General features: G+C 52.8%; 7 protein-coding genes across 7 annotated transcripts; 2 read left to right on the forward strand and 5 right to left on the reverse strand.

Annotated features, from left to right (window-relative positions):
* Positions 1–497: 497 nt before the first annotated feature.
* Positions 498–1925, reverse strand: V1518DRAFT_424271 (UAA transporter; the record flags this gene model as incomplete). Its single annotated transcript, XM_066905860.1, has 5 exons — positions 498–914; positions 978–1136; positions 1189–1532; positions 1595–1611; positions 1666–1925. The coding sequence occupies 5 exons, from the start codon at positions 1923–1925 to the stop codon at positions 498–500; spliced, it is 1197 nt and encodes a 398-aa protein (XP_066761684.1).
* Positions 1926–2229: 304 nt separating this feature from the next.
* Positions 2230–3278, reverse strand: V1518DRAFT_402688 (uncharacterized protein; the record flags this gene model as incomplete). Its single annotated transcript, XM_066901840.1, has 2 exons — positions 2230–3183; positions 3231–3278. The coding sequence occupies 2 exons, from the start codon at positions 3276–3278 to the stop codon at positions 2230–2232; spliced, it is 1002 nt and encodes a 333-aa protein (XP_066761685.1).
* Positions 3279–3364: 86 nt separating this feature from the next.
* On the reverse strand, positions 3365–4420 carry V1518DRAFT_430218 (60S ribosomal protein uL16). Its single transcript, XM_066906170.1, has 3 exons — positions 4361–4420; positions 4097–4149; positions 3365–4047 (listed from the first exon to the last, which is right to left on the reverse strand). The coding sequence occupies exons 2-3, from the start codon at positions 4139–4141 to the stop codon at positions 3421–3423; spliced, it is 672 nt and encodes a 223-aa protein (XP_066761686.1). The 5' UTR covers positions 4142–4149; positions 4361–4420; the 3' UTR covers positions 3365–3420.
* A 581-nt stretch (positions 4421–5001) lies between these two features.
* On the reverse strand, positions 5002–5919 carry V1518DRAFT_369652 (yippee zinc-binding/DNA-binding /Mis18, centromere assembly-domain-containing protein; the record flags this gene model as incomplete). The annotated part of the gene is made up of 1 exon (XM_066901283.1): positions 5002–5919. A coding segment is annotated over one exon (918 nt), but the record flags the coding sequence as incomplete, so codon positions are not given.
* Positions 5920–6425: 506 nt separating this feature from the next.
* On the forward strand, positions 6426–7483 carry V1518DRAFT_408169 (ornithine decarboxylase antizyme-domain-containing protein). The gene has a single exon (XM_066902060.1). The coding sequence runs from the start codon at positions 6913–6915 to the stop codon at positions 7339–7341; it is 429 nt and encodes a 142-aa protein (XP_066761688.1). The 5' UTR covers positions 6426–6912; the 3' UTR covers positions 7342–7483.
* On the reverse strand, positions 7380–9287 carry V1518DRAFT_408170 (uncharacterized protein). Its single transcript, XM_066902061.1, has 3 exons — positions 8979–9287; positions 8697–8918; positions 7380–8643 (listed from the first exon to the last, which is right to left on the reverse strand). The coding sequence occupies exons 1-3, from the start codon at positions 9112–9114 to the stop codon at positions 7751–7753; spliced, it is 1251 nt and encodes a 416-aa protein (XP_066761689.1). The 5' UTR covers positions 9115–9287; the 3' UTR covers positions 7380–7750.
* A 574-nt stretch (positions 9288–9861) lies between these two features.
* V1518DRAFT_408174 (Rft protein-domain-containing protein) lies at positions 9862–12133 on the forward strand. Its single transcript, XM_066902062.1, has one exon. It carries the CDS (start codon positions 10189–10191, stop codon positions 11692–11694), a length of 1506 nt encoding a protein of 501 aa, XP_066761690.1. The 5' UTR covers positions 9862–10188; the 3' UTR covers positions 11695–12133.
* Positions 12134–12672: the final 539 nt, after the last annotated feature.

Below are 12672 nucleotides of genomic sequence, written 5' to 3' on the forward strand. Positions count from 1 at the left end.
TTGCGAGTTGCCAATTGTTGTATATCTTGGGATAATTACGAACAGAAGTGAGATGACTGAGTAGGACAGTAGAATACCGCAGGAGGATTGAATGCTGAAACCAGATGAGTTAATATTGACACAGCCGTCTCTTTACATTCATCATCAACAACCATATAAGTGAAGCAGGACTTTTTGGGAATCTGAAGGGCTAAGATGATTCTGATAATACCGCAGAGGATACAATCTCGCTCTTCTGATTTGAATACTCTACTGATAAAATTCGAGTTGCTGTCTGTGCTTGCTGCTCTATTGATTGTTTCGCTGTACGTAATGTGATGAGACTAGTGGATCTTTGACATATTGAGGTCACTTATAGATGGATATCATTTGAAGAATATATGAGACATATATCGAGATAGTTAAGAGATGGATGAACACTGCTTTCAAACATATGAGGGTGTGTGCGTAAACCATTTATCATGCATCTATATAGTACAATCTACCTGTATCAAAATTTATTTAGTAGCCTCCCTCTTCTGCCGTTCGCGAATTCGTGAGCTCTCAATGCTATACCAACCCGCACCGCCAAACACAAGCGCAGCACCAACACACGTCCCCAACGACAGCTTATTTCCAAATATATAAATTGACAACAACAAACTCACGCACTTCCGTACATTCAGTACGATAGTCACCGTCACAGCCGTCGCATTTCCCGCAAGGTTGTTCACGCCGCGTACACAGAGGTATTGGGTGGCTGCGTTGAGGAAGAGATAGAAGAGTTGTTCGGGAACGGAGATGGAGAAGATGGAGGGTAGATATTGGCGGAAAATGGGCGGAATGAGAGGGAGAGAGGGGGAGGAGGCGAGGACGGAGAATTCAGTTGTGATGGAATTGCGGACCGGGAGGAAGAGGGGAAGGGTTAAGAAGTGCTAATATAGTTAACTATAGTTAACTATGAAGCTTCGTTGCAGTGGCATGAAGGGGAAGCATACCATGTAGAATAAGTTCTCGCGCCAGTGACTTCCGTACTTTCGGAAGGTGCTCTCGGTGACCTGGCTCATCACTGCCGATAAAACCTGTGCTAAGAAGAGCACCGTAATGCCGAATCCGAAGCCCGAGTTTGTTGAATTTTTCTCATCATCTCCGCCATTCTATACAAACGTGTCAGCATTACCACTCGCAACAAGTAGATGTAAACCATACCTTCGTCTTAGCATCAAACAACGTCGACGACACAACCCCCGCCGTGAGAATCAACACACTCAGCATCTGCACGTTCGAATATCTCTTACCACATATATACCCCACCACCATGCTCAGGAAGGTACCGCCGGATCGGAATATAATATGCACAGGTACCGAGATATGATATTTCCACACAATGTTATTAAGTAGCGAGACGAGGAAGAAGAGCGTGACGATGATGGCGTAGCGCGAGTATGGCACGTGTGGTTTCGCGATGAATAATGGTGGTCGTGAGGGGGTGAAGAAGTGGATGTATCCCTCGGCCGCGACGAAGAGGAATTGAACGAAGGTGAGCAAGTTACCTAGGTTAGATTCTTTAGTATCCATACAATTGTGAACTTCATCTCGTCGCCAGTGTGCGTACCGGCTTGTGGATCATTCCTGTTCAAACACAATTAGCACCGTCTCAATACTGCCCACAAAACATGTACATACTTAACAATCGTCTCCAAAGTAAATACATTCGAACAGCACCCGCCAAAGATTAATGCGAAAATCACACCCCACTGCGCTGCGCTGATCTGTACCACAACCGCCGCTTTCTGTTTCGTCCAGCTAGCATCACTAGTTGCATCATCAGCGTCCGCAGCTCTGTCCTCCTTCGCCGCCGTCTGTGGAGGTGCTATCCGCCGTGACTTTACTGCCTGTATTGCCATTGTCTTAGTCGCTGCGGTCGCGTCGGCGGAGGAAGTCATCTCTGGAGACCTCTTCCCGAGGAAGATCCAAGCGCTGAGCCCGCGCCGCATGCAGGGTTCCCTGGCCCTCCTCTTGCCCTCTATTACGAGCCTGCGTATTCTAGATGAACTGGATATGCGGTTTAAAAAAACAGAGGGATGAAGGAGAAATCGATATCTACGGTGGAGCTGAGAGATTGGACGTGACATTCGGTTCCGGGCCCTTTGTGCAACGTACAGAACATCACTGCTGCCCTGGCCTGAATATCAATGCAATTAGCTAATTTTCTGCATTCGTTATGCGACCGTAGAATATCATAGAGCATTACTCCAAAAACCGAACTCCTGTAGCATCACTTATAACCATAGTGAACGCGCTCCTCCGCAGCGTCTTGTTCGCAAGTCCAACGTGTACCCGGAACATGCTTCTCCTAGCCCACTCTTCATCTTCATTCAGGCTCTCTCTCCCGTCTTCAGCGGGAGATGATGGTTCGCGCATGCGTTGCTTTATGGACACGCGCTCACACACAGCACAGGTCGCTGCACCAGGTACTACAGGCCACACGGTCTCCCCGAGTGTCACCGGCGAGACACCGCTTGCCGTATCCACCATCGCGGTAGAAAACGAGGTGGCGCTCACTATCGCAGGAATACCGCCAAACATCGTCGCGATGACACGCATGTCGTCGACAACGCTGGATGCGAATGCTTGCCATGACCCTGCAGAAGTTGCGGCGTGAGGCCAGTAGTACTGCGACAGCCCGTCAATTATTATTCCGCGGAGAGGTACGCTGCAGAGGTCCTGTTGTTTGGATGACTGCGTTCTGCCGATGTAAAACTTGAATGCGACGTTCTCCTCGTCGAATATGCCGCCGGATAGAGAACCATTGAGCGTGTGTCCATCGAGCACGTCGAATAACCGAGTATCCAAAAGTCGCGCAAGAGACTCTTTAAACCCGATCTCACTTTCAGGCTTCAATAACAAAACGCTCCGACAATATTCCCCTTCTATACCGACACTTGCGAGCTCAGCCTCAAGTAACTCATCAAGCCGGTCATCTAGATCAATCACGACAACCACCCCGCCGCCGGACGTGCTTTCATCTGAACATAGAAGCCGAGTACAAGAATGTGCTAGTAGTCGTGATTTCCCCGAGAATGGCGGACCCGAGATGAGGGTAACGTTGCTCTGCTGGTGGTCGTTGGCGTACCACTGCTGGTCATCGAGGTACGGCAGTGGTGGGGGCTGGAAGGGAATTTCGGAGGGCGGTGATAGGAGCTGGTTAAGTTAGCATGTGACGTGAGCACAAAGGAAGAAGGCATTACAGTATCCAGCAAGGATCCAGACTTGATGTCTCTTAGAATGGCGGACATCTCATGACGCACGGAACGCTTACAAAGGATAGAGTTCGACGCCATCAAAGACGAGGTGGTGAGCACTACAAATTTATACCAAGATCTTACATTTTAGAAAGACTAGTATTATATCTTGCAATTACACACGATTACAAGACATTTAGCTGGAAGCCTCCACACCGGCGTATTCGGGAAACTGCTCAAAAACGGACTCAATCGACCCTTTCTTCTTCAAGAACTTAACGTAAGCACCATCAACCTTGACCTCACCGCGCTGGCGACGAGCGATGTAGTCATCTCGGTCTAAGCTGGTAAAGCCCCACTTCTTGGAGATAATGATCTTCTGCTGACCGGGGAACTTGTAACGAGCACGACGGAGAGCCTCGATAGCAGTGGCCTTGGATGAGTCCTTGGTTCGAAGCGACATGATGATCTGACCAATATCGACACGGGCAACGGTGCCCTGGGGCTTGCCCCAAGCGTTGCGCATGCCCGTCTGCAGACGATCCGCACCGGCGCAGGACAACATCTTGTTGATTCGCAGGACGTGGAAGGGGTGCACGCGGACACGAAGATGGAAGGCGTCACGGCCGCCAGTCTTGGTGAAGTACTTGTTGGCGCAGATGCGAGCGGCCTCGAGAGCCTCGGACGAGAGCTGCTCGTACTCGTTGGAGACGAGATGCACGCACAGAGGGAACTCGTCAACACCAGCCTTCTTGCGACCAAGATCGAAGATCTTGATCTTGGCGTCAGGGACACCACGGTTGAACCGCGACTTAGGAAACGGCTGCGGTATGTTAGTGAGAGCTCGCATGGTCGGACAACGGAGAACCGGCCTTGTTCTTGCAGTAGCGGTAGCATCTAGCGGGACGGCGAGCCATTGTTACGACTGTAGAAGACAAAGTTAGGCAAATACACAAAGAAAATGCGCGAGCAGCTTGTCTAGTTATATAGTTGTCCGCTGTTGTCGCCACTTTAGTAAGCAGGCTGATATCTTCGTCGAACATCGAATTCACGCCCAAATCTCCTGGAATGTTTCGCTAAATAGACCCAATAGACAAAGCCGCTCGCAGGAATAAACATAGTGAGAGTGCACCTACACTATTTCTATGTGTGGAGAAAAGGTGTCGTCGATGCGTGGGAACACAAGGCGTAGGAGATGCGGGCACAAGAGACAAGAGCGAAGCCCTAAAGGACGAGAGGCAGCGCGATTTGGAGCGTGACTGCGTTTTTAGGGTTTCTGATTTCAAAGCAGGAGGTGCCTGCGCTCAGAGCTGCGCCGCAGGCCGCAGTAGGGTTCAGTACGGTTGTCAGCCACGAAATGACGTCGTTTGCTCCCAACCTCACCCACGTTTAGCCATGCCAGGCACAGGCAGCGAGCTGTTCGTAACCCCAACGAAGTCCGCAGATCTGAGGTCAGGCACGCTGTGATTTGATAGCGATTCACTGGCACTTACAAGTTAGTGAGAGTATAAAGACATAGCTACTCACGATTTAAAAGTTACACATTCCCCATATTACTGGACGCCATAGAATACGTCATGAGCCAGTACAGGATATACCAACCAGATATTGATGAAATTAGCTAAACAAATAAAAACACCATATTACTTTCGTCCCGTGTAAGATTATCACCAGCGCCAAGTTCGTTCCACTCATTCCCTAGCCTGAGCCCCTAAAACACCGAGATGGCATACCAAATTCCATAAAATCAGAGATCCCAAGACTCCTCGACGACGAGCTACTGCTCGGACGGCACGTTAGCTCTAATAGCATCATTGTCGAGTAATTCGCGCAGCATTGATGAGGTGTTACAACGGCGATGCGGGAGGGCGCTTGGCTGGAGAGTCGTGGCAGCAGCACTATCCACGATCGGGAAGATCGTGTCGAACCCGGTGAAGTATGCTGCGTCCTCATCGTCGTCGTCCACCACTTCAGTCTCCTTGACGACGCGACGCAGCTCGAGAATATACTTTCCGACTTTATACTTCTGCGAGCGCTCATGCGTCGCGAGGTACTTCCAGCCGACGTTGATATGGCAATTCGCGCAGAAGATGTCAGCAACTGAGTGCAATCCCGTAATCAGCATGCGTTCGAACGGTTTGCCGATGTTGATGTTCATGACGCCGCTGACAAGGACAGCGCGGCCAAATCTGCCGGTGAAGCTCTTGGAGATGATGGCGTCGTAGGGCACGATGTGGGTTTGGCATTTTGCGCAGCAGTAGATTGTGAGAGGGTGCGGGTGAACAGCAGACATGAGCGATCCAAGAATCGCAGGCGGCGACGATGGCGATGCCGGCGAGGATGAGACATTGCTGCCGTCGAGCGAGAACTCGTCGTCTTCAAAGACGTCGTCAGGCAACTCGACGCTATACGATCGGCGCCGTGGCGGCCCCAGAAAGAACAACATTGTGAAATGCGACGCGGACAGTGTGCGTCCCGAGCAATTAATCACGCGCTCACTCGAGCTCGAGGCCTGACGCCTCCGGAAGAGCGCGGCTGCGGAGAGACCGCTGCCACTAAGCGATGGAGAGCCGGGCGGGGTGGCACGGTTTGCGGGTATTAGGAGAAAGGCAGGGCGGACAATGAGGGTCGCGAGGAAGACTTGCCAGAGCAAGAACGCGACGAAGAGGAGGGCGAGCGTGGGCGAAATTGTGGATGGTGGTGGAGACGCCGCGCGGCCAGAGGGCGCGGGAGCGGTAGACAGACAGACAGATGGCCGAGAAAAGAGGCGCTCAGAGGAAAGTGGAGCGCGTGAGCATTGCGGAGAGGTTGGTGAACTGGTGATAGCAGCTCAAGGCATCGCGGCTGGGAGGAATGTCTTCAGCATTGAAATGCGCCGCAGTAATTAGCGGTTAGACTTCAAGGCGCTGATCGCCGCCAGTCGTAACACTACTGATGCGACACGTGAAGAGAAACGATCACGCGCTCGAGCAACAAGACAAGATCTAATCCGCACGACGTAGCGCGCGCTTGAAATACGCGCATGGACGACGGGCCTTGGCTAGAATGCCGAACGCGCGCGGTCAGGGGTTTGAGTCACAGTCACGCCGCTCACGTGGTCTGGCGCCACGCGTGATTCGGCGCAGATCTGAGCACGGCGCGGGGCCAACCCGAACCCTCGTCGTACTTGAGTCCCGCGCGGCCCGCCCGCTGTTCTTCCTCGCCGCTTCCATCATCACCACATCAGTTTACTACTCCAAGCTCACCGCTCCAGCTTACCGCTACTACCAAACCCGCACCGGCCACTCAGCTCAGTCTCAGTGTCTCTACTCCACAATCTCGCTCTAGTCCTCCACCCAGAAGTTTCCACTGCAAGTCATGGCGAAATACTTAAGTAGTTCCTTATTAAGTAACACACTCAATCCATACGACGCCACCGCCGACCAGGCCTACTACAGCGACGAGTCCGTCGCCGCCGGCACCACCGTCGCTTCGTGCTACGTCGTCTCCCGCGCCGCTGCCGGCACTTCCATTTTCAATTATCGCACTACGTTGGGCGGAGCAGCAGAGTGGCGGCCCTGAGGACCCCTCGGCTAAAAGACCTTCCGCGCTTGAGCGGAAGGCGTCGCTGGCCCTGGTATTGCAGTGTGAGAGACTCTTTGCCAAAGGGACGGCGATTATCGAGGACGACGGCCCTGCGTCCTCCGCCATGTGTGAGGCCGGGCGCGCCCTCGCCAGCCAGAGCGTTAAGGCACTCATGGCGATTGCATATCCACAGCAGCACCCTGACGACCGCCGGTGCGGCAATGATGACAACTTGTACATCCGCTTGGTCGACTATGATGGTCACGTCTGGACCGGCGCCGTCGTTGACAAGACCATGCTCATCTACATCGAGCCCAGTAAGAAAGTCAAGTCCACCGGCGAAATCAAAGGCGGTCTTATGGCCGTCATGGACCTCGCCACGGAGTCTCTTGATTGCGAGCGCATGGTTATCTGCGTCGACAAAGATCACGCCATGCTCACCCAGCTGCTGCCTTTTTTCAGCTGGGTGGGCTTTGAGTTTGTGCAGACGCCGGCCAACTTCAACAACGGACAGCTTTCAGATGCCTGGATTGCAATGGATATTGAGCTGTAATAGCTACCGATCTTTTTTGGTTTGTGGTATTGGCATTGCACCGTGAAACAGGTGTGTGCCGCGCTTCATTCGTTATATATTAGTTTCAACTGCGAATATAAATCATGTACTATGAATACACAATACACTATGATGATCGTGACTTTTGCGCTTGATATACAAGAACATGAATACCGTATTCTGTGACTTACATCCCTGATCTGAGTTGACAGGGCCTAGTCCAAAGTACTGTGATCTCTTTCCATGATCGCCCAGGCGATGTGTGCCTAAGTGTACTGTCGAAATGCTGATTACAGCTAAATAGACGACATTGTAGATGTGACATTGGCAGTGTTATCATAACCACCCCGTCAAATCTACCAAATACAGAACATCGGGGAAGAACGACTGCATGTTGTTGTACACTTCCCTAACCGGTGACAAACGACTTAACCCAGCTAATAATCGTCAATTGCGCCGCCGCCTGATTCTCTGTAATAAGTCTGTTCGTGCTCGGATAATCCCCCTTCACACTAAACCCATGCGGCAGTTTGCGATCAAACAACTTGACATCATGAAACACGACGTCCTTTGTCATCTGCTCGACGCCGTACTTGATGAGCTCGGGCGGGAATAAAGGATCGTCTTCCACGGCGATGATAAGGACCGGTTTCCGGAGGTGTTCGAAGTCCTTACGCTCGGCGAGGGATGGGTGGCAGACCACGGCTGTGAGGAGAAGGTTCGCCCACGAGGGGTGTTTAAGGTCAACAACTGCGGGGAGGAATTGCGAAATTGGCGACGCAGGGGGTAGTGAGGTAGATTTTGGTACTGTTGGGGGTGGATCTGTGTGTGTGCTGTCAGCGGTGGTGTCTGGTTCTGTCGGTGGATTCTCGGGTCGCTCGGTGTTCGGTGCATCTGCCGTACATTCAATCGATGCAGGCTGGCTGGGCTCAAGTGGCGTAGCAGATAATGGCACCTCACTTTCCGGTAGCTTTGTCTGCACCTTCATCGACAGCTTGACCTCCTCGATCTCCAACTGCATCAACTTCAACGCATATTTCGCACCGAACGAATACCCAACCACCCCCATCGCGCGCGGCTGGTATATATCGACAATCTCCTGGATCATGTTGATCAGCATCGGCCACGTGCGTTCCTCAGTGTGCCGCGCGATCCACATGTCAGTTGCAAACCCGGCGGCGGAGGACACCGCGAGTGAGCGCACGCGTGAGAGGAGCGAGGTTGGCCCGCGTGGGCTGGTGATGCTTGGGTTCGGCGTGTTGGGGTCTGATGAGAAAAGGTCCGGCATAACCACAAAGTAGCCTATACCAATTAGCCCCAATACGGTTCCGACAACTAGCCCGCACAGAACATACCCTCCCGCGCCAATGAGTCCGCGAGCAAACAATTGGCAGTCGACTCGATCCCGAGCCCGTTGGTGAGCACAAGCAATATGGAGAACCCCGTGTCTATGCCGGGATTTTCAAGCGCCTTGTCGGCTGTGGCCTGCTGCCATGGCGGCTTTGACACGTAAATCCGCTCCTGTATATCTGGTAGCACGCGGTACTCGCCTGCGGGGACTGTCGGCGATGCGGATGCTAGAATGAGTTACTCATGAGCACAAGTTGACATGTACCAAATAGGAATATAAAACGCACTGGGATGCACGCGCTTGCCGCTGGTGGCGTCGTTGAAGAAGAAGTCATCGTCGTCATCGGAGTCGCCGAGGAAGATAGTGTCGTTTGTGTCGTCCAAGGGGGCGTTGTCAAGATATGGCAGCCTGGACTGCGCCATTGCGCAGCAACCGTTCGGGGGAGGGTGAGCTGTGGAGTATCAGTTCAGGCGGACTGCGCCGGAAATGCACGCGCCTGCACAGCGTATCACCGGCCTGGGAAGGTGTCGTGGGTAACCGTAGATATCTGAAGGACAGTAATTGCTGGTGGGTACGCGCGGGCTGGGAATTGGGCCAGAATGCGATGCAAATGAACTGACGGCTCAGCGCTGCCCCCCCTGAATCAGCACCGCCATTCACTGCGCCACTTCTGCGCCAGTGCGGCTTACAGTGCGCACACCGCGCGACGTTTAGTGCGCAAGCCGCGCGGCGCTGTGGCGCAGCTTTATCATCGCCTCTTGCTCGCCAAAGGACCCCTCCCGCGTCCTCGACCTCCTCAGCTTTCGCTTTTGCTACGCCTGCTCTGCCGCAGTGCAAGTGTGCATGCCGCGTGTGTATTCTCAGCGTACACGGATCTGCTAGTCGCGTGTTTGTACGGTACCTGTGTTGCGCACGAAGAGCATACGTAGAAGTGCGCGTTTCGACGGCCTCTACTAATTGTCCTTCGCGTTCCCGTCGTTTCTCGCGTTCCCCGCCCCACGTCAGCGTGCTCTCCGCACTGTAACGCAGACGTGTCTACGATAGGTACTACGGTTCCATAGAGTGTAATATCATTCGTCAGACTGGCGCAGGTAAGCCTACACCCGCTCCATATTCACATTGCCGGTCATCTGCTCACATATTCTGCAGACATGAACTTTCACGATCCAAATATAAACCGCACTCCTACTGCGATCAAGCGACATGGCCGACGACACTCGACGATTGTCGTCCCACCGCCAGTGGGTCTGCAAACGACGCAATCAGAGTCGATCGACTCCAACCCCGCGAACTTGGTCCAGCACACCGCTATCGGCGCGTCGTTCCTGATTCTGCTCCAATTCTTCTCACGAGCGGTGACCTTTATTCTCAACCAGGCATTGTTGCGGTTTATTCTCCCCGAGCGGCTCGGTGCGTCGACACAGTTGGAACTGCTGTCATCCTCTGTCTTGTTCTTTGCACGTGAAGCAATCCGATTAGCACTGCAACGGCAAACAATGAATCCGAAACCAGACCCGTTCCGTATTGAAGGCGGCGTGGTAGAAGGTACATTCTCCGGCGTCGCGCAGAGCGTAGTGAACACCGGATATCTCACTTTCTTCCTTGGCGTGCCGCTCACAATGTTGGTTTACTTCTGGTATTATCTCCACGGCGCCACTGCAGAGGTCGCGGCGTTACCTTATTTTAAATCGGTCGTCGTGATCTACGGTGTCGCATCGATGGTTGAGTTGTTGTCGGAACCCATGTTTGGGCTCGCGCAGTACAGATCTGATTTCCGGCTTCGCGCGATTTGCGAATCCGCCGGCGTCGCGGCAAAGTGCGTCGTCACGTTCTTGCTTACCGTGTTTGCGCGCGAAGATACCGGAGTTTTGGCATTTTCGCTGGGCCAGCTTGCGTACTCGCTTCTGCTCACGGGGTTGTATCTTATTATTGTCTGGGAGTCCACACGTGGTAAGGAGAACTCCATTTTCTTGAAGAAGATCTGGCGGGAGGAGATCACACAGTCACCGTGGTTCTACTTCCACGGTCCCACAGTCCGTCTTGCCTCCACGCTGTGGTTGCAGACCGTGTTCAAGCATTACCTCACCGAGGGTGATAAAATTCTCGCGACGTATTTTAGTACGATATCCGAACAGGGCATCTATGCTCTGGCGGTGAATTACGGCTCGTTAATTGCGCGGCTTGTGTTCTTTCCGGCAGAAGAGGCAATGCGGAGTTTGTTTGCAAAGTTACTTGCGCCGCCACTGACGCGGAAGAACGTGAAGACTGCGTCGGATGTGTTTACAGCTGTGCTGCGAGTGTACACACTTGTTGGTATCTTGTCGTGCATCTTTGGTCCCGCGGTGGCGCCTTTTTTCCTGTCGTTCGTGGCGGGATCGCAGTGGTCGTCGTCGAAATCAAGCGCTCCGTCGGTTCTCAGCGCGTATGCTTATTACATCCCGTTACTAGCGTTTAACGGTGCGCTTGAGGCCCATGTGCAATCAATTGCTACCCCGGCGCTCGTCCGGGAACAGAGTATCCTCATGGTCGGTTTTTCTATTGTGTTCGCAGTAGTAGGGTACACCTTCATGCGTGTGCTGAAGTTCGGCGCCACGGGATTGGTCTATGCAAACATGGTGAACCTGATGATCCGCATTCTTGCGTGCACAGTGTGGTTACGTCGGTACTATAACACCTCCCCCGCCGCCGTTGACAACACGATCGACGAGAAACGCGCTGCTTCAGGTCGCGCGAGCTCGAATGAGTCTATATACCCACTCGCGCGACGGGACGCGTATCCGAGTATAACAGTCGCATCTGCATCTGCTCTTGTTTTTGTGAGTGTGACATTCATGGCCGCGGTGGATTCGTGGGCAAAATTCTTGATCCTCGCGGTGCACGGCGCGGTACTTGTCGCGCTGATGGTGTGGGAAGAGAAGGCATTGGCGTATAAAGCGTTTACCGTTTTCATGCCTGCACGAGCGGCGCGGGCGCGGAGCAACAGCATCAAGAAAAAAGAATAACGCGAGTCTTCGTTTTGTTATTATTGTTGATGTTGAGGGGAGTCATGTATTATACAGTGAATTGGTTGTTTCCTTGTTGTTGCTGTTCTTCGGTACGACGTCTCCGCTACAACACTGGATTTATCGGCGGGTTGCATGTACATATTTGTTTGATAGATGAATGTAAGAGCATCTAACTGATAATCGGGTCACGCGGATGACCAGTTTAATCAAGGTGAAGTTCGTAAGTTTGACGATATGAACGGAACTCCCAATCACCAAATTTCTCAAGATTCGTGGAGCGGTCGACAGCAGATCAGCGCTTCAAAACTGAGAAGGAAAGACGAGGAAATGGCATTGGTGTCCCGGATAGCAGCCAGGTCATTCACGAGGCGATATTGCTACCACGGCATACGGTTTCGACGCTGCGTGACGACATACTTGCCGAACAGCAAAATAGGAAGTCCCCAAACTGCGTTCACTGCAGCTTGCACTAACATGCTTTTAGGTCGTCCATGAAGGTAACAAGCTCTCATTCTCTCCCCTGCCAACCGCAATCCACTTCGGCACCGCAACAAGCGATCCCTTTCTCGTTCCCCCATCTCCCGACACTTTCACCCTAAACCCCGCCTTCCTCCCCATCCTACACAGCACAATGCACGCCAACATCACCGCTGACGCGATATTCACAGCGCAGGCGTCGACCTATATAGACTCGTTTATGGCGATTTATGATCTCCGGAGCCCCCCGCCGTATGGAAGGATACCAGAAGTGCAGGATATGGTTGGCATGGTGCTTGTCGACGCGGAGGGGGTGATTGTGCCGGGGTCGTATGAGCGGAATGATATGTATCGGGTGGTGAGCGAGGATGGGGTTTGTGAGTTTTCGGATTTTATGACGGCAAAGATTCGCAGGGCGTGCGAGGCGGCGGGGGAGAGTGCGTAGCATTCCGAGAAAGACGACGTTGGGCTTCACATAATTGCATTATTGGTCGTTCG

Source organism: Limtongia smithiae (assembly GCF_038497785.1).
Source record: "Limtongia smithiae strain NRRL Y-17922 unplaced genomic scaffold V1518scaffold_1, whole genome shotgun sequence".
In the NCBI taxonomy this organism is placed as follows: domain Eukaryota; kingdom Fungi; phylum Ascomycota; class Lipomycetes; order Lipomycetales; family Lipomycetaceae; genus Limtongia; species Limtongia smithiae.